Here is a 27526-nt window from a genome sequence, read left to right as displayed (position 1 = left end):
AGCTCAATATTTGAAGTGGTTGAACTTTTCCCCTAAATGCTCAAAACAAATTCTGCTAAGAACCTCATCTTTCTCAAAGTTACAAATCTCCTGTAAAGCAGAACCATGAAATCAGAAGAACATTACAAAGCCTGTGAGATACATTTCTGGGTATATAGTGTGCAGATAATATTTTTACAAAGTGCCAGAAGATTTGTCTGCTAACAGACATCATGAAATCTCAAAAGTTAAAGATAGATCCCTCCTGAAAATCAAAATCCTTTCTGAAAAAGATGATGATACTTCTAAATTTCCCAAGACGGTGTTTGAGATCTCACACAAAAAAAAAAAAAACCCAAAACACCTCATCCTCAGTTCTTCACCAGGACTGCACAAGATGCTGCTAACTTTCAAGAGAACTACATCTGAGATAGGATAGTGATATTGGGCTGAGGAAAAAAATAAAATTGTGACTTCTAAGAATAAGTCCTAGCAAGTGTGGAAGAAGGAGAGAGAGGCTGGGTGGGAGTAAAGTCAACACAGAGTTAACAAGACAAAGTAGAACCAAATTCAGTAGAATTGGAGACCTAAGTTTCTGAGCTGAGGATGAGGAAGATGTTAGGTTAGAGCTGGGAGGAGCTCTTAACTTCAGTGATCCCCTAAATGTTTAACATGAAGGAGAAGCATGACTGTCAAACATGATTGTTCTCATCTTTACTCATCTCATCATAACTGATGCTTCAGACAGTATTTGCCAACACCAATGTATCAAGGTATCCATCGAGATACAATCCTGTGTGTCAAAGTATCACTGAAGATACGAAATGGCACGAGGTACCTGTGTTTAGGTATCTGTAAACACCACTGAATTTAAACCCCAAAGAAGAACGTCTTGTATAATCTTAAATTACGTGAGGTCAGAATCTTTGTCCTTGTCCTGCAGCAGCTGTGCCAGCTTAGTTGGAAGAGTAGGTTATAACCATACCCCATGGTGCAGCTATACTAGGAGAATACCATGGTCCAATGGACAGGACAATACTTTCAGACAAGACCTGCTGGGGTACTGAACATTATCAATGAAGTCTTAAATTCAAAACTAAAGCAATCCAAACTACCATTGAGATGTAGCCCTCTCAGAAGAAACATTTTTTTCCAAAGCTCATAACTCAAAATGAGTCATGCTTGATTAACTTCACTTGGGCCAGGAGACTAATCATGGGATGCTATTTATAATTTATTTAAGGAAAGTCAGAGAGAGCATTAGAATAACATTCAAAATGGAAAACATGTTATAGCCTTAACATAGTGTCACTATTATACCTTAATGAAAACAGAGAACTAGGAACCTTGTCTATTAGCAGAGACTGCTTTTTTTTTTTTTTTTTTTTTTGGCGTGTGTCTACTCTCCAGTGAAAAAGTTAATAAATATATGTGAGACTCCAATCCAGAGAGCAACTGTCCAGCTCAGTTACTGGTGGGGTAATAGATCAGAAAATTTCACCTCCTCCTTCTCCTCACAGCTGCCCCGCACACATGCACACACACACAGAGGCCAGGAAACTCTACGCCTATAGCACCTACCTTGGGTTTGAAGGCGATTAATTTCAGGACCATCTCAACAGTGAAGAGGCCAGTGAAGAGCATGTTGAGGATATTCATGGCTTCCTTGAACATGCAGCTCTGACCGTAGTGCTGAAAAATAGTGTCCCGGCAGCAGCATGAGGAACAGACATACCAGCTAGTTAGGAATCCACAGGGCCCCTCCAGATCTCCCTGTACGTTGAGGTTCTCTAAAGAAAACCTCAGCACACTCCATTTTTTTTTCCAATTTCGAATTCCCGTCTCCCTTCACACACAAGCATTTCCATACCTCTAGCCATTTTTGCCATCTGGGTCTGGATCTTCCTATCTTTTTAAAAAAAATCTTTTTGAGTGGGGGCTACCAAAATCACACTTATCATTCCAGTTGAGAGTTCATTACAAATTTGCATAATGGTACAAGGCAGTCTTCAATTGTGTTTGTTATCTCGCTCTTCCCTAACGCTTGGATTACTTTTTTGTTTGATTGGTACTGCACAGTGAACAGGGGTTTCACTGAGCTGTTCGTAATGATACCAAGCCATTCCCCAAGTAATTATATTTAATTCAAGATTCTGCAAAGTACACGAGCAGCTCAAATCATATCTTTCCAATACACATTATCTTGCATTTGTCAACTCTGAATTAAATTTGCAATCATGCTGCCCATTCACTTAACTTTATTAAGATCTTATGAAGTTACTCTCCGTCTTCTACTGATTAATTCAAGTAGTGTCTTCCACAAATGTTGCCACCCCCCTCATCATATCCCTATTTCCAGATCATTATACTTGAGACTGATTGCACTGCCTTATTCTAAGGTCATCTTCCAGTTCACGTTATAAGACCCCATTTGTAGTTGCTTAACTCTGATAAACTTTAACGAACTGGGATGAATTTTCATATTCTGCATTGGCTCAGGGTCATTTATCTAAAGGAGTTTCAGTTAAAACAATTCAGCTGCAGGTGAAAGCCAGGCCATGGAAAAATATATTGTTGAGGTGTTTTCAAAATTTCTTGTGATATTTTCCTTGAAAGACTTGTACCTGCAGGACTCTGCTTAAAACCGTGGAATTTTAGTGGAATTTAGCTTGTGTGTATGCTGTCTGTTATGATGTTTGACCCAAATTTGGCCACAATACAAGCCTTTAAAAAACTGTACTTTTCTCAAGATGGATATAGACTTCCCAGAATCTCCAGAGATGCTGTCCTGCCTCTGGGCTTGCAAACATCTCACAGCTTCTAGCTCTACCTGCCCTTGGCGTGCACCATTTTCACAGCAACTAAGCATGATTCAAAGCTTCAGAGTGAACATAATAGTCCTTCTCTATTGCTCCATGACAGCAGGACAGTACATACTTCAGCTGAGAGCAGAGCACTTTATTGTGCTCATGCTGCCTCACTCCTTTGTTGGTACCTTAGGCAAGACAGCAGGGGACGCTTTTTCAATGGGGACGGGAAAGAGCTAGACCAGATGAAGAAAAAGTAGGGAAGTCAAGAAATCTGGTGAGATTAGGCTGGAGACAGCGAGAGAAAATAAAGTGAAAATTGACTGTGAATATAGACTTAGACTGTCAGTGAGTGATAGGAAACTGAGGCTAGTTTCCTATGCTAGGGAAGGCTGGGAGTGGGGCAGACTGAGAGTGATGGAGTGAAAAGGTAGTGGTGAGATGCTAAGGTAAAAAGGGAAGTTGGCATAGGAGTGCATGAGGAGTTGGACTCACGGTAAGGGACAGACCAGAGAAGGGAACAATGTGTAGCAGACGATCAAATAGAAAGAGCAGAGAGACTGGAAAGGAGGTCTATGGAGACGTAACTGCAACTGTGAGTCTGTGTAGTGAGAAGGACTGGTTGACGAGTGGGGATCTGGACTATCTGGGCCACATACCAGGGAAGAGACTTCAGAGACTGACTGGGGGAGGAGGAAGGATGGGTTTTAGGGAGGAGAGTGACAGGCAGACTAGCTCTTAAGTAGACAGAGTGTAGAAGAAAATGGGTCTCGAGTGGCTAAGAAAACTGGGAGTGCAGAGATGAAACTGAGCAGGTGGAGTCTGGAACTAACTGAAAATGAAAGGGAGGTGAGGGAGGCCTTGGGCAGAGACAGGCTGGAAGGAACAAGCCAGGAAAGTGCAGACTTGGGGAATTGTACAGAACAGTTTGTGTCTATGAGGGCCCATTTCCTGACTGAAAGGAATGTATGACTTCTTTTTCGGAAGCTGACTACTTAGTAAAGGTCTTGACTCCTTTTCATTTACTGCTGTTCCACCTGCATATGGTGATCTACTACCTCTATTTTGCCATTCTTGTAGATCCAGCTGCAAATGTTTCTTTGGTGGGTTCACATTAGATGTTTGGAAAACCTTTACACAGTAGAGAAAATGAATGCACTGCATAGCAGATAGTAAAGCAATCAGTAGCATCGGTAGTGAAGCAAGTTAGGCAAATACCTATCAAGAAATGCTTTAGGTGCAGCTGATCCTGCCTTTAAGTGATGGGATAGACAATATGGCCTCTAGATGTTCTTTCTAGACAGTTTATATGTTTTTTAACACAGAATAAAGGAGATAATAGGGCCTTCCTACCCTCTGTCCCCAGTTTCCTTATGGCCTTGTTTGCAATGGTTTGCCCTGGTTTTTAACACAGAAAAGCCCCAAATTTAAAATTCAGATCTCAGGTGACTGGCAGTTCCAGGTTTATTTCTGCATTTCGTAGAAGACAACTCAGAATTGAAAAGTCACTTGTAGTGGCCACTGAATTGGTCTGATGTAACTTGTTTTTTTTTTTTTTTTTTTCATTTCTGCCATAGAATAGAATCATAGAATAGTTTGGGTTGGAAAGGACCTTTAAAGGTCATCTAGTCCAACCCCCCTGTAATAAGCAGGGACATCTTCAACTAGATCAGTTTGCTCAGAGCCCTGTCCAACCTGACCTTGAATGTTTCCAGGGACGGGGCATTGACCACATCTCTGGGCAACCTGGTCCAGTGTTTTGCCACCCTCACTGTAAAAAATTTCTTCCTTGTATGTAGTCTAAATCTACCCTCTTTTAGTTTAAAACTTGTCCTATTTCAACAGGCCCTGCTAAAAAGTTTGTCCCCATCTTTCTTATAAACCCCCTTTAAGTACTGAAAGGCTGCAGTAAGGTCTCCCTGGAGCCTTCTCTTCTCCAAGCTGAACAACCCCAGCTCTCTCAGCCTGTCTTGTTTGTTTTCAAGCAGTTAAAATAGAATTGTTGGAAGTGTCAGATATTAACAGGAAGGGAATAAGAAGCAGATTCTTCTTTTTTACTAAATGTCATCAGGAGTGAACATGGTACAACGGTTTTTATGATGTCCCTGGCCTTCTCCCTTGATACATGGTGTGAATGTGAAAGTAGGTCTGAACCTCAGCCATTTCTACATTTTACCCAACAAAGTCTAATAATTCATCGCCTGTAAGATTTTCTGCTTGCTTACTTACTTGCATGGCCAGGCAGATGGAGGTCAGCAGGATCAGAACGAACATCAGGTATTCAAAATAGGTGGAGTTGACCACATACCAAACTTTGTACTGGTACTGGTTTTTAGGGATGTATCTCCGCAGAGGCCGGGCTTTCAGGGCATATTCTACACACTGGCGCTGTGAAAGAGGCAGGGGTAGATTTAAAAATCAAACCCAAAATACAGGGTTGGTCAGCTACCTCCAAATATAATAAAAATGCAGCACGTTTCAAGTTTTTTACTGAAATTAAAATGCTTAGTAGAAAAATTTCTTTTAGGTTGTAATCTGAATGTGCATATTCTACGTGTTGAAGAGTTCTGTATGCATTTGCTTTGGCCAGACAACACTGTCATGGTCATCTAATCTCAGTAAACCAAACAGTACAACACACTTTTAAAGTAAATTTTGTCCCTTGAGCAAATTTCACAGCAAGATTTTTTTTGCCTGACTCCTGAAAGACGGCAGTGAAGCCACCTTATTATTTTATCTTGTTGGCAACCTTCACATGTTACTCTCTGTATGCATTTCCTTCTTAAATACTTATTCTCAATGTATTTTCTACTTTTAGTGGCAACAAGGTGTTGTAAATTACCTGGTTTTTGTCCAGCTCACAGTTCTTGTATTCTTGTTCTCCTTGTTCCTGAAATGTGACGATGACGAAACCAACGAAGATGTTCATCATGAAGAAAGCAATGATGATGATGTAGATAATAAAGAAGATGGAGATCTCAACCCTGTGATTATAGATGGGTCCCACATCCTCCATGTGGGAATCAATGGACCTATACAGCAACCTGGAAGCAAACAGGAGCCCAATGCAGAGAAAATCTGCAACTGCCTTGAGGCCTTATAGGTGATTTTATAAAGTTTAATTTTGTGATTTTCTTCTACATGTATCAAAATTAATTCACTCACAGATGTGCAGGCCTGCACTGATCTGACTGTAAACTCTTGCAAAAGAGAAGACATGGCTTTTATTAACTTTACACATTTGAACCTGTTTAGGGGTGAAACGTTTTCATAGTTGAACAATTAAAATTTAAATCAAAAGCATGCCCTTCAGTTAACAGAAGACAGGAAAGTCTGTGTTGTTGGGAACGGGGTTTTGTGAGAAAAGGGGATCTCAGCACTTTTAACATTTGTTAACACTGCTGTTGGCATCACCCGGTGACACAGGTCAGGGTCAGCTCCCTGATACCCTGCATGCCCAGAGTGGAGCTGTGGGAGTCCTCAGCCCCTGTGGCACAGACAACACAGCCTGGTAAGACATCCCATGTCTGCTCAAACTGCAGAGGTAGCACTGGTGTGTTTCCTATTGCCCTTCTGGCTCCATCCGGAAACTTGCAATACCTAGCAATAGTGGTAAGTACCTGACCGGCATTTTATATCCATTTGTATACATAATATTTGTAATAAATATTGCTATCGCTGCTACTACTGGTAAACATTTTTAAGACCTAGAGACAGTGCTGTGCACTATTTAAAAGTACAGGAACAGCAATTCCTGCAGGCCCTGAGGAATTTACAAAGTACGTACTACTACACTGACTGCTGCTACTATTGTCACATTTAATACTTTAGACTTATTTTAATGCTTAGAATGGGAAAGTCTATGCTCTGCATTTGAATTTTCTCTTTTGAAATGAATGAGGACATTGCTAGTGTTGCACCGGTCCAAGAAGCACTCACTCTGGCCAGCCCTCAAAGGTTGAGACAGTGAAGAGTGCCATCATAGCAGTCAAGACATTGTCAAAGTCAAACTTGCTGTTCTCCCAGCTCCGGGGTTGTATCATGGGCTGGTTGACCTCACCATCCTTGTATGTAATGTAGTACCCTCTGTGGATGGAGAGCAGAGAGAGAACATGGCAGAACTGCACTTCCAGTATGAGGCTCTGAGAGTGAGTGGCCACCGAATGGGGCTAACTGGGAAAGGTCAGACCCACCTGCACTCTGCTGCTGTCTGCTTGGAGCTATCAGTGCAGCTGTACAGCTTGCCCTTGAAAAGGAAAAAAGAGGAATGAAGCTTCCTTTCCCGAGTGGAAGGGTTAGGGCAGATCATGTAGCAAGGAGACTGCATTTACGACTTGCTTAACCAACCACGAGTATGTTTACATGCTTTTTTTCAGGTAGATGTGAGCAAACTCGACTGAGAGTTGCCTGCATCTGGGTAGTTCAGAGCACAGGCTTTCATCTGCTTGCACAGTACTTATATGTGTACGTCCTGAGGTGCATGAGCACTGTGTGCTGCAGAACACTAGTTGTCAGAAGACTGGTTAAAGAAATAAAAGCAGACATAAAGAAGTGAATGGATAACCTCCCATGATTATCTGCCATTCCCCTTCCTCTACAAGATAGGGGGTAGACAGCCTGCAAGTACCAATCCTTTAGAACATTCCCCTTCACCTCCCTGGCACTAAATCATGCCATAAGCTATTTAGGGAAGAAGGTGGTCACTGATGTTACTGATGATTACTTATGATTACAGATGAACGGCAGGCATTCTGAATATGCCTGGTCCAATTTTGGGGAACTGCTGGTAACAGGAGACCAGGTAACACTGACAGCACCCCAAATATTTTGCCTTTGACACAGAACGTTCCACCTCCCCTTCCTCAAACTTCTTCATGCTATTTTTCTTCCCACCCTGTAATACAGGTATGTGTAACAGATGAATGAATGGGCCAAATGGTTTTACCTTAAACAACTGAACTCCAATGCAGGCAAACATGAACTGCAGCAAAGTGGTGACAATCACAATGTTTCCAATGGTTCGGATGGCGACAAACACGCACTGGACCACATGCTGCAAATGGAAGATAGGAACAAAAGTAACTTGCAGGGTTGTTCTGAGCTCTTCTGGCTAAGGGAGAAGCCTGAGACTAAAAATACAAATAAAGGAATTTAACTATTTAACTATTGTCCATTAAGTAATGTCTCAGGAAACGGGAGAGAAGACCAACTTGTTACGTTCCTCACTGTAGTCTTAGAAGCAGGCAGAAAGGGATAGCAAAATACCAGAGCTCATCTCTGAGACTTCCAGCAGCACCGACGTACATAGTTGGGCCCACCAGCCCACTGAAAGGAGTTTATCTAATACAGCAAGGCTATGTTAAAATAGGCTTCTGAGTCCATCTGTAACCCTAGCAAACTACATCCTTTAACCTCAGTGGGGATGCTGGGCCACCCAGCTGGAAAGCAGCTTGGCAGAAAAGGACCCGGGAATCCTGGTGGACACCAAATTGAAGATAAGCCCTCGCTGCAAAGAAGACAAATGATATCCTGGGCTGCATTAGGCAAATACTTCCAGCAGGTCGAAGGAGGTGATCCTTCCCCTCTACTCAGCACCAGTGAGGCCACATATGGAGTACTGTGTCCAGTTCTGGGCTCCTCAGTACATGAGAGCCATGGATGTACTGGAAGGAGTCCAGCGAAGGGCCACAAAGATCATTAAGGGACTGAAGCATCTTTCCTGTGAGGCAAGGCTGAGAAAACTGTGACTGTTCAGCCTACAGGAGAGAAATCTTGGGGGAATCTTGTCAATGTATATAAATACCTGAAGGGATGGTGGGGTGTAAAGAAGGCAGAGCCAGGCTCTTTCCAGTGGGGCCCACTGGCATGACAAGAAGCAATGGGCACAAACTGAAACACAGGAAGTTCATCTGAACATTGGGAAACGCTTTTTTACTGTGAGGGTGACTGACCATTGGAACATGTTGCCCAGAGTGGTGGTATCTCCTTCTTTGGAGATAGTCAAAAGCAACCTGGGCATGGTCCTGGGCAACCTGCTCTCAGTGACCCTGCTTGAGCAGGGTTGTTGGACAAGACAATCTCCAGAGGTCCCTTCCAACCTCAACCATTCTGTGATTCTGGTAAAACACTACTTGAGCCATTGCAAAGGTCCTTGTAGCTTGAAATAACTTGAATTCAAAGTTTACGGAACGCATTAGGACTCTTCTAACCTTTAGTCCTTTGGCTCTGTTGATGGCCCTCAGTGGTCTAAGGACTCGCAGAACACGCAGGATCTTCACCACATTGATAGCACTGGACCTGGAAAAAGCATCAGAAGGTTAGAGAGATACAGCAATATAGGAGGTGTGCTGCTGTGCCCCCTTCTTTCTTGTTTGAAATCCTACAAAGCCTTAGGACTGCTCAGTATAGTTAGAGAGTCAACTATTTGCTATGACACTTCAGGGGCAAGGAAACTACTCTCTGATTTTATCTTCATAGGTCTTGCTTCCTGCTTCTGGGCAGGGTCAGTATACATTCTCCTCGCTTTCACCATCTGTGCTGTATCAATGAAGGGAATGGAATATGGGCAGGGTACTTTTTTAAGCAGGGCAAGCTGACAAATACTGTGTAGCTATCTATGATATGGAAATTGTGCCAAGATCTAGCCATCACAAGACATTTTCAGATAAGGTTCAAAGAAGCACTCCACTGAAATATTCATAGAAGAGTGGGAACTCCAGGTGACTCCGCCATTAAAGGTATACTGTCTACCTGGAGCTTGACTCTGCAATGTGATTGGCCTCTGATCCTGCAAATCAATTGTGTACATAAATATAAGGATGTGTAGACTCCCACTGAATTGATTAGGCTGACTTCTGTACTTAATTTTAAGTACTGAACACAACTATCTACTACAACAAAGCTCCCTGCATCTTCCAGGACTAAAACACAGACTGAGAACGTTCTCCATGCTGTATGACATCAGGCCCTCCTACTGATTTTGGGAACAGTTTTTTTGCTAACATATTAAGAGTTTAGTTAGGTCTGTAAGAAAGAAACAGCAGGTTAAAATGAGCACTGTGCCATTCTTAAGACATTGACTGAAAGCCCAGTGGACCTGGCAAATCCTTCTGCTTGGCTTAGCTCTGGAACATAACATGCGAGCTGCTAACCTGTAATGGTAACAAATGGAAGCTTATTTCTCATCAGTTGCGATACTACCTAAGAAACTATCTGACACATAGAGTTCCACATGGTCAAGTAATTCTATAAACTTATTAAGCAAATTAACAGATCAACGAACACAAAGTGGTGTGACAGAAGCAGGATCAACTGTCACTGCCACCAGTACTCTGCAGATTCTCACACAGCTCTTGAAGCGCTTGATGGTCTTCCATTGACCAAGACCCACAGCATCTTAGGAAGTAGCAAAACGTTATCACCCCATTTTCCAAAGAGGTTATGAGAGCTTTAGGAGGGAACAGTAAGTCACTTAGCTGTCCTGAACCAATACAGTGAATCAGAGATCCTGGAACAAAGCTAAGTGTCACAGTTCCCTATGGACCAAGTCTCTTGTTCTCATTTACTCTTTCTGCAAGATCCCCCCTCCAAGGAAATGCTAGTTTAGCATTTCCTAATTATTACCTCCCCTCTTGAGGATGAATTTTAATGGTCTCAAATCATCTGAGAAAAATACCTCCAGGCTCATAAGAAAAATCTTACCCAGATAAGACAATGAGCCTGAGGTATCACCTCCCAACTTGGCCCTACAATCCCCCAAAACCTAGCAGTTGAAAATAGTTCACTCACTGGATCCCAAAGGAGATGAGAGAAACGCTGACCACCAGCAGGTCTAAGATGTTGAAATAGTTTCTGCAGAAGGAGCCCTTATGGAGGAAAGCCCCGTATGCGGTCATCTGCAGGAAGGCACACGAAGACAGAAACAAACTTTGCCATTAGCATCTGTTTAGAAACCAAACCTTTGTGATTGTGCTCAGAGTATATAATTGGGGAGTTTATAATTTTCTAATATAGCAGACAATTTACCCCCACACCCCAAAGGAGAAGTTGAGTCCCCATTGAAAGAAAAGAGAGCGAAGAAGACAGTAAGATAACTATGAAAGATCTAACTAGGGAAGGAAAGCCAATACTAGGGTTCAGTGAGGAAAATATGCACTTTGAGTGCATGCAGTACCTACCAGCAAAGCAGCAAAATGACTTTGCTAAAACTACTCTTTGCAATCATATGCTTTTCCCTTTTTCTTCAAGGGCAGAGGACACTTTTGAATATGACACTTGTACTACATAAAGGCCTCTTGAGCTAAATTGAATAAATAATACAAAATAAAAAGAGATATTTAGTAATGTTTTTCAATGCTTAGACCAGCTGCAGTGGACAGTAGAGCTCTTTTTCCTCAGTGAAATAAAAACAGAATCCCTCAGGGATCAGATTCTTCAGAGCTGAACTGAAGCAACAGTAGGAATTCCTGCTGTCTTCAGTTTGCTCCATCTGTTCAGCTCAATATCCCTTTTCCTACTCAGCTTCCACCATTTTTATTCTAGAAGCAGCTGCATTTCCCCCTTGGTTTTCCTCACAAAGCCCAAAGTAAGATTCCTTGAGACAGGGCGGTTTCTTTGTGGAGGTAATCATATGAACATCACCCAGCAGAAGAAGGGAAAAATTTTACATATTTTACAAGGCACTCTCTGCCTCTTCTGGGTGTGAAGGGGTATTGAATACCTGCTGGCTTTGAGGCAGATGTCACAGCTCCAGAACTGGATTAAGTGAGTGCAAACAGAAACAGGTCTCGGCCCCAGTGTCAGACCTAAACACTTCTGAGCTCAGAATGTGAATTTTAGACTGAGCTCAGTTACAGAATGGGACTAAATGAGTCTGGCACGGTGAAAGAGGGTGAGGTGATGGGGATAATTGTACCACCTACCTTAGACTCAGTGAGCGATCTAATGTAGCTGCTTTGAGAAACCCCATCCCCACAAACTGCTAATCTCCCTCCATTACCTGGGTTAGGAACACAGGCTTCTAAATTTGGTCTTCTGAATCTCATCTAAGTTAGATGTCTAAAGTAACGTGAAGCAGACACCACAAGACTCTTCCTCAATGATGAGTTCTAGCCAGACTCCCAGATGAGAAGTGTGAACTAGAAATTCAAACTGGAGTTTTCTGGCTCCCGCTAATAGCTCAGGGTGGCATACCTGCTAGCGGTTTCCAGCCATGCCTGCCTGGGACAACTTTATTCAGAGAAGGGTGGAAGGGCACATGATATATCAGATTATTTTTTTCACCAAATATCCATGGCATCAGGGAACTGACTATCAATCAGTCAAACGGAACTTAGAAGGGGAGGAAGTATAAACTCTGGTCTTGGCTTAGAATTTATACTTATAGACACATTCAATTGGGGAAGGCGGGGGGGAGGGGGGGTGTTCTTGCCATAACAAAGGTGGTAAAGATGCCCTTTACTGGTTGGGTTTTGTATGGCAATCTTGAAAGAAAGGAGACACCATTGAAATCAGGAGGGGAAGCTCTGCTGAATTTAAGTTCTATACAAACTGTGGTTTCTCTCAAGCCTGTTGGGAAATTTTGTTATCTCAGAAGAGACTCTCAAAAAGTGAATAATCTATGTCTGTCTCCCATCTGGGGCACTGAACAAGCTTTTAGGATGCTAATTAAAAAAAAACCTGGTGGTCACTTTGCTAACATTCATCAGACACCACCATGGCAGTGTGAGGCTTCCAGGTGTCATCAGCAACATAAGGGCAGATGAAGCTTGTTTCTCTACAGCCTTGAACATCCTATTGCCATTTATTCCTTTGTTTCTTACCATTTAAACTAATGTTGCTCTTGTGCAAAACATTGTGCTCAATGCAAGGCAGCAGAGAAACACACCCTGAGAAACCAAGCCATTTGTGAGGCAAGAACTGACAGGATAAGAACAGAATAATTTCTTAAACATTTGTAGTCCTTGCACTGCTCTCCCACTTGAACCCAGAGAATATCCAGGGTTGTTGAGATATATCCACTGAAGTTAACAGGAGGACATTGGGAAGGCTCAGGTACTATGCTCCCCTGATACTACACTCCCCTGATAAAAACAGAGCAATATGCCTATGGGTTGGGTCAGGTTCTGCTTCCACTGAAGTCATTAGGAGAGTTACTATTTCCTTCAGTGGGAGCAGAATTAGTAATTGCAAGTTCAACCAGGTGCCTTGAACTGTGGTTTTATTTTATAAATGTTGCTGTTGAGCTGTTTTCCTTTTTGATCGGCCATTTGGGATCTGCATGTTCAGATTTATTGTGTAAATGCAGATGCATGCTGCACACAAGCATAATAGGTACACCTCTTTGGAGAACATTATGGCTTTGTTGATTTTAAGTCATATCAAAAAGTACGTTTCTCTACAAAAATACGCAGGGGCCACCCTGCTTGCCAGCCTCCAGTATGGATACTGTTATTAGAGTCTTGAGTTGCAAGATTTGTGCAACTCTAAGGTACTGCTTGCCAGCACTTAGAGCTAGCTTGCTGAGAAAAAAACCAAGCTGCCAAGTGAACCTAGCATTTAGAAAGCCAGAACTTTGCTCAATTACTGTTATTTAACTTATTAGCCTACCAATTTGGGAAAATTAGAGTTAAGAACAAGGCAGCCTATTTTTATTTTCTTCCAAGCTAAATCATTCTCCTGCACATTTCCCTGGGTATATAGAGCACGTTCCTGGGAAACGGGTAGCCATGTTTCAAACGGGCAATGCAGCAATTTTCATTCGTAGCTACAGTCCATGGTGTTTCAGTGATTTGAACTCTCAGTTACCTCTCCGCAACTAAATATTGAGCTTCTGCACTATGCTCCCCACCTCCTACTTGACTGTGTACCATGTAACCTTACAGAAGTCATTGGCCGCCCTCTGTCCCAGCTTCATGACTTGTGCAGAACGGAGACCCTCTCTTTGGGTTGTAGCATGTGTAGGAGGAGGTGTGCTCAGGGTCCCTTGCACAGCAAACAAATCCTGTTTTGGAAAGACTGGCCAGGGTAGAGAGAGAAATTTAAGGGGTGATGGCCTCTTTCTTGGTCCCCTCTTACTTTTCCCAACAGGACTATCCTTTCATTGCGATTCCCCTATAAAACATTGTTTTGATATAGGCCCTGAATTACAAGTTTGAATATCAAAATTTCACAGAAGACTTTTTAAAGCAACTAACAAAACAATAAAATCAAAAGATAAACAATCCTTTGAGTAGAGATAATAATGGGGTTAAAAAAACAAAGAGAGCGATAGAGAGCAAGAAAGAAAGAAAGAAAGAAAAAGGAGAAAACAAGTGTATTGCTCAGATTGGTTACCTTAAGAATAATTTCTAATGTAAAGATACTAGTGAAGACATAGTCTGCATTGCCTAGGATCTGAAAAATAAGCACAATTGGGTTAGTGGTACTGAGCGTGACCCAGGAACAAACAGGCATGTGTGTTAGCAACAGATAGTGGCAGAAAACTAGTAAGCTTGTGAACAAATTATGGTAGAGAAGATGGGCACTTTACCTTCAGAGCAATTTCAATGGTGAAAATGACAGTAAAAACTATATCAAAATAAAAGATAATCTGTAAAAACAAAAGGGAATAGGAGTGGGGAGGGTAGATCAGTGACTGATCACTTGAATGGGAAATCACAGTTCAAATCAAATACATATGCCTTTTAACAAGGGAACACGGAGGGCTATATAGGAAATGGTTTTGTAACGACGTCTTGTTGAATGCAGTGAAGGTCCTCACACAGAGGACAAGAGGCACATTCCGTTAAATCTGTTCCAAGTTACAATCCCATGAGGGCTCTAGAGGCAAAATAACTTTTTGGTTGTTGTTGTAGGTTTTTTTTTTTTTTTTTTTTTAATCTGATAAAGAACAGACAATTCAAGGGTTTTCCCAAGTAGACTTCCAAAGTGAGAATACAAGGATGCCTGGTCTCTCAGCGGAAAACATGAGATTCCTTCTTATTAACTGCCACTCAGTCTTGTTCTGTGCCTTTCGCAAAGGAAGAAAAGCAAACTGCAAATTCATGCTGTAGCTATCTTTTTTTCCCTCTATCCTGATTTGCCCTGGATTAGGGTGAATAACAAAGACTGCCAACTGAACAGAATCCCAGCTCTTGTACTGCAACCGTAATTCGATTGTGTGCTAACGGTGCCTAACTTGGATCTTGCATCTTTCTATTGGCATTCTGGATTACAGGCAAGCTGAAACACTCATCATTCCCATGAACTTAGACATGGTGATGGAGATACCGGTGGCATGCATAGCAAACCACAAAAAGTGGCCCTAGAGCGTCACAGAAGGCAATAGCAAGTCTGGAAGTGTAAAGTGATTTTCAAAGTAACAGCATCAAAGATAAAAATGTCTTTCACTGTTGATTAATTGACATCCCACAAAAGGAAATGGGAACTTTCTCATTGACTTACGGGACTGGAATTGAACTCTTTGTTTCCAATGTATTCCAATATCCCAAGCCATTTTGGTGTTATCTACCCTACAAATAGTGAAAATCAAAGGTATTTGGCCTTTGGATTACTGCTGTTTTAGCTTAACCAAATTCTAAACTGGAAGGGCGATATACAGAAGCTGTAGAAAACTGATCGTTTGTGAAATTTAAACATTTACTGCTAAAACACTAATAAGTAGTCTGTACTCTCCTATCCCACAGGCGTTTACTGTATTTCAATGCCTGCACCCTAACTCAGATTTATAGGTGGCTACATTCTTACAGCTTGGTATGCCCGGGGCAGTGGGTTAGCTACTGCAAACCACAGAGTTATTTTAGATTGCACTATTTAAGCATGATCAAAATCTGGACTAATTTGCAGACACTGAATGTCAAGTGGGGAGATGTACCACTCACTGCTACTGTGTAACTTAAAATCCTTCAGGTCACTACTCAATTTTTGTCCCCAAGTTGTTCTCACTTCTTCAAGACTGTCTTGGGCTATATCAATTTTTGCAACTTAAAGAATTAAAAAAGGGCCATTTCAAGGATGGACAGATCTCAATTACATCCTATATTAATTTAGGCACATTATAACTGGAAATGTCCCCTTGCATTACTGCCTTGTAGGTCCTGATATTTGGTTATTATTTCAATGGAATAATTTTATAATCAATTGGCCAGATTCATGGGCAGTCTAAGGCTGCTTTGCATGACTCCACCAACACAAAGCAGTCATAAACGTGATTAAAGTGGGTGATTAAGCTGTAACTGCAGCTGCTTTACATCACCAGAGCACCGCAAAGCAGCTAGAGCATACTGGTGAATCTGGCCCCAACGCTGCAGCTAGTAAAGATATCCCTTATAGATGAATTTATGCCTAATGAAAATGGTCACTGCTCCACCTGTGAAGGCAGTACCATTTATCAGCAGGCATATTTACTAGTCTCTAAATGTGAATTTACTCTAGAATATACTAAAATGTACAAGCACCTTGCCAAGGTGCAAACAGTAGACTATTGTGAGCACATAGTCTTAGGACTTGCTTGGGCTTTAAAGGCTGTTTGATCAGACTGGGGAGGCACTTCCAAAAAACTTGCTGCCTGAGCCCTGTGTGACACAAGAAAGACGCAGCCGCTAGCCTGCCCTGGGACAGGAGCAGTGTCCAAGCCTCTTCGCTAGTCCTTGCTGGAGGATGTTCTCTCCATTCCTGTTTGTGTCAACAGCAGCACTAGTCTGACTGCATGAGTCCTTGTGCACAGGTTAATGCCTCATTATGTCCTAGAGTGAAGGTAGAGGCAGGTAGTTTGCTTTCAGCTTGCTTGCTTGCTTTCCCTCCCAGGCCCCTGTGTGGGCACAGGGCAGGACGCAGTCTTACTGTTCTACTGTCAAAGTGTAAAGGCAGATCACATTTGCAACCCAAAGATCTTGCCAGTGTCCCCTTGTATGATACACTTTAAACATCTGTACCTGCAAAAATTAAACACAGATTTTCATGCAACATCAGTGGCTTCAAATACACAGGACAACACTTTGCCCCAAAACTTCATCTCTTTTACCCAGGGCAACCAGCTTTGACTACTTTTTTTTTCTCATTTAAATCTCTCTGCTACAGATTCTGCAGCAGCTTCTGTGGCACATCAGAAGTCCATATGCCAGCTGACATCACACTGCAGTGCTAATACATATTTACATACATCTATGCCTATGTGGTGGGCACACTCAGCTGTGCACAAAGTCACTGGTCACACAGGTTTGGCTGTATTATTTAGTACCCTCCTTCAGGACAAAATGTAAACCAGCTCTGAGATAAGCTCAGGAATAAACCTCCATTAACGTCTCTGCATGCACATATGTGTTTAAATACATGCTCAGGCCAGGATATTTAAGGGAGGTAGAACACTAAATGTTAAATTAAGGTTTTATTATTAAAAAATAATAAAAATTGTCCCACTCTTTAAGTCTAGAAAGCTCTTCCTGCATAAAGGCATGAAAATGCCACCGTCGACAGCAGAGACCCAAAGTCTCACATACGACTGCTGACTCTTCTGATTTCTGCAATGACCCGGATTAATGGAAACAACCACTGGCAAAGTTAAGGGAGCACTGAACATTTCAAAAGGCTAATAAGAATGGTCAGAAAAGAAGGTGAGAATTTATCTCTGTGCTGAATGCCTTACTCTCCTTCCCCCAGGCTGGCGAGGAGAGGAGCACAGCATATTTTCTGAGGATTATCTCAAATTTAATGATAGCTTTGCAGCTTGCATTCAAATAGTCTGATTCTAACCTTGATGACACCAATTTCCGCCAGAGTGACTGCATCAAACTCAAGAATGTTACTCATGATTTACACCAACTTGAAAAAAGTGAAAATCGGGTCCTGGACTTATTAGTTCAAAAGAAAGCATGTGGCAGGAGAGCAAATGTTCCAAAGGGAACCTGCAAATTCCCCAAATTAGAATTACCTGTATCCCAATCAATGTTTCTACAGCCCGTTTCTAATGCCCTAATCCCAGGGAACAATAATTTTGCTTCAGCCTCCCGTTCTTCCATCCCCTACATGCGCTTCTGAAATGAACTAGAGTCCAAATTCTGCACTGACTCATGTTCCCTGCCAAACCCAATGATTTCACTGACACCCTACAAAAGGCACAAATCGGGGAAGAAAGTCACTCCCAAAGCCTCTGATGAGGTCTTTTCTGCCTTTCCTGGCTTCAACTCATGATCTGCTTGTACCACACTTCTAATACACAGCGAGGGAAGGAGGTTGGGAAGCATACTTGGTTTCTAAAGGAGAGGTGTCGGACGGGGTCCTCAGCTGCCAGGGAGATACTGCTGAGCAAGATGAAAAATAGGATCAGGTTGGTGAAAATATTATCGTTAACGATTCGATGGCAGTGGACACGAAACCTGCAAGAGAGAGGAGAGGCACAACTTTATCTCTCAGGGAACAGCAAGACCTGGGAAACATTCCCCCCTCCTCTTTTGCCAGCCAGACTGGCCCTGGAGGATTGTTCTGCAGAGCAGCTTCCCTCTGCCCCAGCAGCAGGGGGAACGGTGGGCGCAGGCAGCTGCGCTTGGCCCTGCTGGGTGCTGGGCAGCCCTGGCTCTCCACGTCATGCAGTGATGCACACAGGGTGATCAGCTGCCTGCAGGACTCACGCTTGAATGGAGAGCAGTCACTCCCTCCCAACAGAGCCTTTTGTGATTTAGATGTGGTCTGAAATCTGCCAACCCAAAATTATATCCCTTGCTTTCATTCACAGAACCATTCCCCATTCATTTAGGGGGAAAGCAGCAGAAAAGGGCTTCGGGGTGGCCGATGTCTTTCTGAGCTGGGGCTGCAGTGTCACTGAGCAGGAGCTATGGGTGATCTACCTTGCTAACAGGGCACTGGCCTAGCCAAATAGATATAGGGCAGGCTAGCATTTGAAAAGGGTTTCTGGGAGGACATAATTCCATGCAGGATGCCTGCTAAAAATCAGCCCAATATATAGTGCTCGGTGCTCTTAAGAGGAAACTAGCAGGTAGAGAAGTAGCAGTCTCCCATCAAGCAGCATGCTTACTGGAGACCATTACAGAACCTTCCATACATTGGTACCAGGATACGAGGAGTTAAACCTCACAACAGTCCTATGCATAATTCTAGAGGCACTTCATTAATCTATTTAGCTCAACTTTTGGCTGTTAAGCCTCCAAGCCCCTATTATAGCAATTTTACAGATGATTGCAGAGGTTAATTTACTTCTTCAACAAGCGACAGTGGGTGGGTGGCAAAGCTGGCATTAGAGTCCATGAGTCCCAATCATCATCAGTCCCTCCCTAATGCACGTACCCAAAGAGGAGTAGCACAAGCCCTGCTGTGGAAAGACTGCCTCTGAATTCAGCTGTGCTTTTAAACCCCTGCCTTACTCTGGGGCTGTGTTTGGAGGCCAAGTCCCCAAGAGAGGTGTTGTGATACATGGTATTGCACAGACCACTGGGCAGTGAGTTCATTTTTGCACCCTTGAAAAGATATATTCCCCTGCGTCAGAGCTCAGCTATGTCTACTCACAGTACTGGTCTCACACATCCGTGGTGGAAAGACAGGTGAGGCAATGTGAAGCCACATGTAGGAATGCCAGGGAAGAGCGCAAGAGAAGAATTATTCTCCTCAGCCTCCCCTCACAGAGCTAGGGACTCTCATTGTCCTCCTCCCTTTTCTTGTATGCTCATTCTTGACGTGCAGGAATGAGCAGAGACACATGAACTCCCTACTGGGAGTGGATTTTGAGCAGCCATTAGGACAGGAGGCTCCTACCTCACGCTTAACTGATTGGATGATGGCTTGCTTGCAATTTGGACCTGAATATGTTGGGGAATTCCAATTACTGACTCGCCTCCAAGTGCCTTATTTCCAAAGCTTTCATGGTTTGTGTCTTTAATCAGCCTTGCAGGTGCCATGAATTCCCATTGAATTTTGTCAGGGGGCTCCCTACAGTTGTGTTTTCATGAGGATTTCATGTCAGGGCCTTTAAAGTAGGGACTGGTCAAAGGAGGTCTCTGGTATGAACTGCTGGAAGGGATCTCTGTACTGCATAACCTTTGGGGCCCAGTACGAAAGGGGTACCTGCTCTCCACCTCTTGTCCCAGCTAATTAGTCTCTTAAATACCTGTTGTTAGGACTGAAGATGAAAAAAGCACTGGCATCAGGCATGGGCACAGCCTTTTCCTTGAGGTGCAGCTCAGACATCGGGCGAGGCCGAGGGCCGACAGGCATCTCGGGTTCTTCCTCATCTTCCTCTGCTGCAAGAAGCATTTTTGTCTTTCAATGCAAAATACAACCCATTCTGGAGTGCTGAGGAATTTGTCTCTGTCATAACTAGAGCTCAAAACTAAGAATCATTGAAATAGGATGATGAAAGCTTCAGGTTCCTTGTTCACTTTTCCCTTCCCCAAGGCAGCATCCGCTGCCCAGTGCTCACCCCAGAAGACATTGATCTAGTCTCTCTGTAAAACCATTAATGCTGGTAAATCCACAATATCCTTACAATGGTTTCCTCAGACGCTTCACTGTCCCTTCTGCAAAAAAAAAAAAAAAAGCTGCTTCTAATAACTGACCTGAATCTTTCTTACTATGGTCTAAATCCATTATTTTCTTATTTTCCATGGACACAGAAATCAGCAAATTCTCCTCCTCTTACAGAAGGCTTTTATGTACTTGAGAACCATTATTATGTTTCTGTGAGGATTGCTGGTTCCTAGAGCAAAACAACAGTCTTTCCTGATGTGCAGCCTTCCCTAAATATGTGAGCATTCTTGCTACTTTCCTCCAGATTATCTGCAGTATTAACTTGCAATTGAGGTTCTACTGGTGCAGAGGAGAGCTAGGTTACTTCTTATAATACTATCTTCCTATTTAAATGTCTTTCATGGGCACTTCTTTTCATCACACTCTGGCACTAATTTGCCATCAGTTTCTGATGAAAAAGTACAGATTATTTAGCACAAAATGGCTGCCTAGCCCGTCACTCCCCCCTCTGCATTTGTGCTGCTGACTATTCCCACGAGTGGCACTTTGACCTCATCCTTCTTGAACTGCATCTTATTTTCTTCAGACCATTCCTCCAGTTTATCAAGGTCTGTTTTTCTCCTCTTTGTAAGGTTCTCCATGGAGCCACTGCCACATCTGGGATTGTGTCTGGATGAGCACCTGTATGCCTCAGAGCACCCATGGAGCATGAGCACTTTCATTTATACCCATCAGAAATTCTTATAATTGTACCCTTTCATAATTCAGTGGGAGGAAGAGTGAAAGGTGGGAACAAGGCTGAGACTCTTGAACCTGATGCCTACGGAGCCGATCTCCAGGCACTGTGCAGCTCAGTGAGTGCACTCAATGAAAAAAACACAGAGATGGAGGCTAAGTGGCATGTGAAAGAGAACCTTCCACCTTTGAGGATTTCTTCTACCTGCTGAAGTCAGATGCTGTTTTGTAAATGACATGATAGGATTTTGCTATTTTAAAGATCCCAATCCTCTCACTTAATCAGCAAGATAGGAAAAAATATTTCAAGCAAGGAGCCTGACAGGTTAGATGCAACTGATTCATCTTCCAGCCAATGCAAAGGAAGAAACTCCAGTTAAAAGGTTTATCTTGAGTCCATAAAGCGAGATAAGTTCCAGGAAGAGCCTGTTCCTTTAGGGTCAGGTACTATACTTGATCTGGTAACGGACACATCAGAAAGAACAGATGAATCAGCACAGATCCTAATCTAGATGTCAGAGACAGGAGAAAAATGGCCTTTTCAATGCATGCCATAATTGCATGCAAATAGGATTCTTTCTTTACTCTTCGAGTAGCAAGAGTTCAGCTCAAATGCACTTGATAGACTTTTGGATAAATGTTTGAGCTGGTACATAAAGTTTGTACTTTTTAAGCCGGTCTATTTTTTAACAGCTCAATGTTATATTGTAATATACTTTATAATACTCTTTCTACAGGCTTTATTAGTTAAAGAAACATTCTTTCAGAAGTACTTTTGTGCATAGTACCTGTAAAATTGGTGTTAAGGTTAATGTTTATATTTATATAATATTATAATACTTTGCACTTGCACCTTTTTTCTACAGATTTCAGAGTGGTCTGACAATGAGAGAGGTAAGCAAATTCTTTTTCTTCTTTAACAGTCCAGAATACTGATGCCCGTGATCATGTAGGACATTTGAGAGTCTTACTTAAAAAGACCAGTATTCTGAGCCCATGCTCTGTGCCTTCTCTATTCAATCATTCCTTTTCTTTTACTTGGAGGAATGCTTAAGAAAACACTTTCAAATGGGTATTGAACAACGTCTCAGGAAAATGGACTCTTAGCAGAAGGATCAGCCCCATGAAGACCATAAAGAATGTTGTTCCTCTCCTCTTTTTCTTGTGCCTGCCATACAGCAAGAAATATATTAATGATACTGGCAACTACATACCTTCAGACTGGAAAACTCATTCAGTTCCTCAGCCATAGATAAAGAATAATGTTCTAAATCTTTTTCATTTAAAGTAGGGTCTAGGGCACAGAAGAAGAGAAACACTGAGGCCCAAATATGCAAAGAATAACATGATTACAGCCGCAGCTCAGGTTACTACCTAAGCTATCTACCTGCATATAGAAACAGGATGTTGCACAGTTGCCAGCATTTGTAGAAGCAAAGGTCAACATGGTATTCACAGTTGGGCTGGGCAGCGCATCAACAGCAATTCAACACTTGTTCTTTGACTGTTTTCTACACTTAAGGTATATTTGTGTTTAAAAAGTGACACTTCTAATCAAGCTTGCCATGAAATCATAAAGAAACATGATTCAGAGCTGCCAAATTCATATCTAGGTTTGAACTCTCCTAAAGTTCAAGGAAATTCAAATCTGGGAACTGTCATCTTGAATTATGCCTCATCAGAATGGTGATGTCCTTTGGATGTGAAGCCATAAGCACACACAGGCTTCAGTGCAGCATCAGTGAGAAATTTGATCATGAGGATTTTTTTACTGTACAAAGACCAGAACTCTTGTGTAAGGACATTGCTTTGCTTCAAGCTCCCATGAATCATCCCAAGCTTTTACCTTCATCTGACATTCTGAATTCTTTGTCTGTTTCTGTACTAGACTGCAAGACTGGCTCCCTGTCTTCCTATAATAAACATATCATCATAATAATCCTTTTAGTGTACACAAATCTCTGGAATAACTAGTCTCTCCGTCCAACAAAGAGGATAGGTGATCTGATGAGCTGCCAGTACATAAAGTATTCTGGGGCCTAAGAGCAACACTGTGTAGCAAATAGAGTCAGAGGAGGTCATTGAGAAAACTTGTTGAGGCAGCAGAAATGAACAGGAGATTGAGCAAGGTAGGGTGAAAGAATAAAGGGAAAACATAGGTTTTGACCATTTCAAATTGTTTCAAATTGTTTCTGAACACTGGGTTAGGGTGAAGGATGTTTTCAGAGGATGGAATGGTACACAGCCATGGAAAGGTCACAGACATTAACAGCTTAAATCATGAACAGAAAATAGGTAGAACCAGCTGACTGCACATAAGAAGCAATAGGATGCTTCACTCAAAGCACAGCTGAAATGGATGCACATGCAAGTGGTCAAGAAAAGGTGTGTTGCCAGATGGGCTGCACAGCATCTTCTGTACCACAGCCGGACTGATCAGCAATCAGCAGAAGGATTCTGGACTGGTCAGATGGCCACAAGGGAACCGGGCAGGGGTACATGTGGGGATTGGGAAATTCTTGCTTCCTAATACCAGGGCAAGCCTTGGAGCCTTGTTCCCCAAAACTGACTACACAAGGCAGATGTGACATGCCACCTCAGCTCTGAGGGGGCTTTGGTGTTTCTGAGCTTTATACAGCAGAATGGAATAGATAACTATGATAAATCTGATGTAACAAGGGATTTACGAAACTTCACTGCATCTGAGCCTTATGGTTGACTTCCATGAACTCTGAAAGAAGTGGTCAGGTAATTGTGTGAGCTGTTAGGCATCATTTTCAGCAAAAGGCTAAGATTTTCAGAGAGTCAGAAAAGAGAAAAAGTAACTTCACTCTTCACAAAGAATTGATAGACAATTCAGGGAACTGTTTAGAAATAGCATCATACAATGGCAAATAACCAATATGCTGTCCCTTTGTATTTCTAATACTTTAGGAGATGCATGAAAACCTGACTATTCATTCAAATTTTAGCTTCTGTTCAAAAGTATGCCAAGCCAGGGATTGGCACCCCAAGGCAGGAATTAAAAGTGTTTTGCTTAAGTTTCTGCACTCTAATCCTATGCACAGCTGCAGACAAAATGCACATGACACAAATTGTAGATGTAGTTTTTGTCACGTAGCTCACATGCCAGACTATTTCTAAGCTATCCATGGAAGGTAACTAAACCACAAATTCTATTATCAGTAGGCTTAAATTTGATATACAGGTGACTGTAACTTCACTTGAAAAAATTGGTCTGCCAACCCAAGCCAGCTCAGAAACAGAACTGTATCAAGCTGTTTTAATTTGTGCTTCTGACTAAAGACTCTGACAAACCCCTTAGCAACTGGGGACGGGTGTCCAGTAAGTGCCTGTGCCTATAGAGGTGCTGAGAAGATTAAAGCCAGAGTGATATGCCCCAGGCAATGTTAAAACAGTATTGCATGGTGTTGGATAAATGGGCTATAAATATGAACAAATACATGCATAGCACATGTGGGGATTTTTTGTACTGAAAATCAAATGCAATGAGCAGTTTTCCCTTTTGCTTGTCTGAAACCCCTGTCCATCTATTTAAAATGAATGATTGTGTCTTTTTTGTACCCTATCACATCAACCTATTATCAGACATTTATTAGGAATCATGGAATAGAAGAGAATGTGTTTTATTACCTATTACAGCCTGTTACATAATCACAGAATCACAGAAGGGCAGAGGAGGAAAGGGTCACAAAAGGCCCTCTGGTTCATGCCTCTGCTAAGCCAGGATCAACTAATTATTATATCTAAGCCTTTTCTGGCAGATATTTTTCTGACCTGTTTTTAACAACGTTCAGTGATGCTAGGCTTCCACAACCACCTTCCTGATCTTTTCTAGCCTCACCATTAGAAAATTCTCTCCTGGTGTGAATCTTAAATCTGTTACTTCTTCATAGTGGAGATAATTCCCCTCCTATCTGTAATAGGCTTTTATGCATTTGAAGATGTTTTTCCTGCCTCTCCTAGCTCAAATGACCACAATTCTTTCAATCTTAGTTCTTACTCCCTACTAGCATTGCTTTCACCATGCTCTTCTACACTCCCTCCAATTCAGCCCCGCTTCTAAGCAGAGCACCCAAAGTGAGACACGATACCCCACTTGACATCTTATCAATGGTGAACAAATTGCTTTGCTCTCATTAGCTTTCACTGGCCAGTTAGAAGAAAACCATCACTGGACTAAAGGGTCATGTTTTCACTGTTTATAAATCTCAATACTTGTTTGCCTTTTGAAAGACAGCAAAATATTGTTAGCACCTGTTGAGCTTATGATCACAAGATTCAGATTCTTTTCTCAAGGACTGTTACCTAAATAGCTGTCACCTAAGATCCTTTATTTCTGAGTTGTTTATTCCTGTCTATGTGTAGAGCCTGGCACTTTCAATTTTATTTAGACCATTTATCCAGTTCCTCAAGAGCTCTTTGAATTCTAATGCTGCCCTCCAGCATGCTTCCTTTCCTTCCTAGCTTCATGTCATCTGCAAATGTAATAAGCGTATTTCCTCTTCCATCATTCAGGTCATTAACAATGAACTGAACTGAACTCGGGACAGGCCCTTGGGTTGTAGAACCTCATTTCGGCCATGACTACTCTCCACGTAAAGAGTCTGACCGATTTCTCTCTCAATCATCTAGACCATGTTTTTCTAGCCGGCTTATGAGAATGTTATAAGAGACAGTCAGAAGACTTAGCAAACCTAAACAATATGACATCTACTTTTCTCCTGTCTACAAGTCTTGTCAGCCCTTTTTAGAAGAAAATAAGGGTGGTTTGATGTGATTTGTTCTTGGCAAATCTATGTTGGCTGCTATTCATCTCCTTATCTTGCAGTCATATAGTTTGTTTAATCATTTGTTCCAGCGCTTTTCCAAGAATGGAAGTTGAACTGACGAGCTTATAATTCTTCTGCTCCAACCCCACCCCACATTCAGGATGTCTTGAAGAAAAACTGCTCAAAGTTCTGAGATTTCTTCAAGCAATCCTTTGAGTATCTGAGGATGAAGTTGATTAGGTCCAACTGACTTGAAAACTAGACTAATGCTGTAGCTTGTTTTTTGCGATTCTAGGCTGACATGACATCTCATGCCTTTAAAATTATATTGATAAGTCACGCTGTCTTTTTTGATAATAAAAAAGTGCAAAAAGGCATTCAGCACTTCGCCTTTCATGAGTATCTATTGTGAGTCTCCCCTGACCACTGAACACTGAAAAAATAGGCTGAAAACAGTCATATGTATATTTTCATATACAGAGATTTGTATGTCATTTGATTTGGTTCTCTGTTTCCAAATACAGAGCTTTACAGAGAACAAAATCAAATATGACTAATCAGTATAGGGACTGCAAAGGGCCCAGTCCACACCTGTGCAAACACGGGCAAGCACATCATTCTGTCCCATCATGAAAGCACTGCATGTTCAGCATACCAGCTACCACAATTTGGCTTTATGTGCATTAGCAACTGGAGCTTCTCTTTGTCGAATCAGGGATCAGAGGAAGAAGATATATATATACCTGGCGCTTCTGTTGTGGGATATGGGCTCTTTTCTTCATTTTCATTGGGCTGATAATCATCCACGTTGATCTGACAGAAATGGAAGAAGCAGCAAAGCCTTTATCAGACAAAGCAGAGGGTTTTCTTTCCCTCAGAAACCCAAGCTGTTCATGCCATCACAACACAGAGAGTGCTGGCTGGCAGCAGACCTTACCTTGGTAGCAGGTGGGGATTCTCCATCAGCAGTGATCGACTTCAGCTCAATTTTCTCCTCCTTTGTCTCCTCCTCCACAGCTGTTTTTTCTATCTCCTGTTTCTTTTCGGGACTAGCAGTCCTAACAGTTTTACAAGATAAAAAGCACAGAGTTACAAAGTTGAAAAGCTGTTTCTCTTTTGGGAACTTCATGTAGTACAGCACACACCATGAGAATGATTAGTTGGCTGGCATCTCCATTCTGAGTCCAGCTTATATACCAGCAGCTTCACCTTGTCCCCGTCTGCAGGCAAAGGCAGAGACTCTGCTCTACTTCTATATAGCAACCTTTTATTTTATAGCTTTCTTAATGGCAGGTGTTTGTGTGTGTGTGGGGGGGTGGGTGCGCGTGCGCATGGGGAGGAAATATGTGCCTGTGTGTTTGTGGACGTGCATATTCTTGGTCTGTCACTAGAGTTCTTTTTGTGCACCCAATGACAAAGGCATGAACCATTTCCAACCCATATCTGGTGGACTTCCACTAGGTTGCCTACAAAGTTTTGCCCCTCGCTGAACTCTCAGAGCCAGGAAAACCTGCTGACTAGCATGCAGGACAAAGCAGAAAGATCTGCACAGGAGATCCCCTCTAAGCAGCCTGGAAGATAGTGATTAGAAATAAACAGTAAGGAGAGGCTTCCTCGCTGTGGGCAGCTGGGAATGACAGAGAAACTCTACATTCAGCTCCTGCCTCCTAAGAGTCTGCAGAAACACTAAAAGAACTGGCAAGAGACGAACAGCATGTGGCATCAGAAGAGAAGGAA

The 27526-nt window shown here is 42.3% G+C and overlaps 1 protein-coding gene across 1 annotated transcript in view; it reads right to left on the bottom strand.

Annotated features, from left to right (window-relative positions):
- Positions 1–27526, bottom strand: part of CACNA1C (calcium channel, voltage-dependent, L type, alpha 1C subunit) — a 416023-nt gene that overhangs the window by 68536 nt on the left and 319961 nt on the right. The window contains 13 exon segments of the mRNA XM_009879632.1: positions 1561–1671; positions 5016–5174; positions 5629–5830; positions 6726–6872; positions 6980–7032; positions 7732–7839; positions 8996–9083; positions 10575–10681; positions 14317–14376; positions 18031–18160; positions 19903–20035; positions 26533–26602; positions 26727–26847. Of these exon segments, the coding sequence (XP_009877934.1) occupies positions 1561–1671; positions 5016–5174; positions 5629–5830; positions 6726–6872; positions 6980–7032; positions 7732–7839; positions 8996–9083; positions 10575–10681; positions 14317–14376; positions 18031–18160; positions 19903–20035; positions 26533–26602; positions 26727–26847 (1489 nt within the window).

Source organism: Charadrius vociferus, unplaced genomic scaffold, assembly GCF_000708025.1.
Source record: "Charadrius vociferus isolate BGI_N301 unplaced genomic scaffold, ASM70802v2 scaffold90, whole genome shotgun sequence".
Taxonomy (NCBI): domain Eukaryota; kingdom Metazoa; phylum Chordata; class Aves; order Charadriiformes; family Charadriidae; genus Charadrius; species Charadrius vociferus.
The sequence above is the reverse complement of the archived record's forward strand: the minus strand, read 5'-3'. Positions and strand labels throughout refer to the sequence as shown.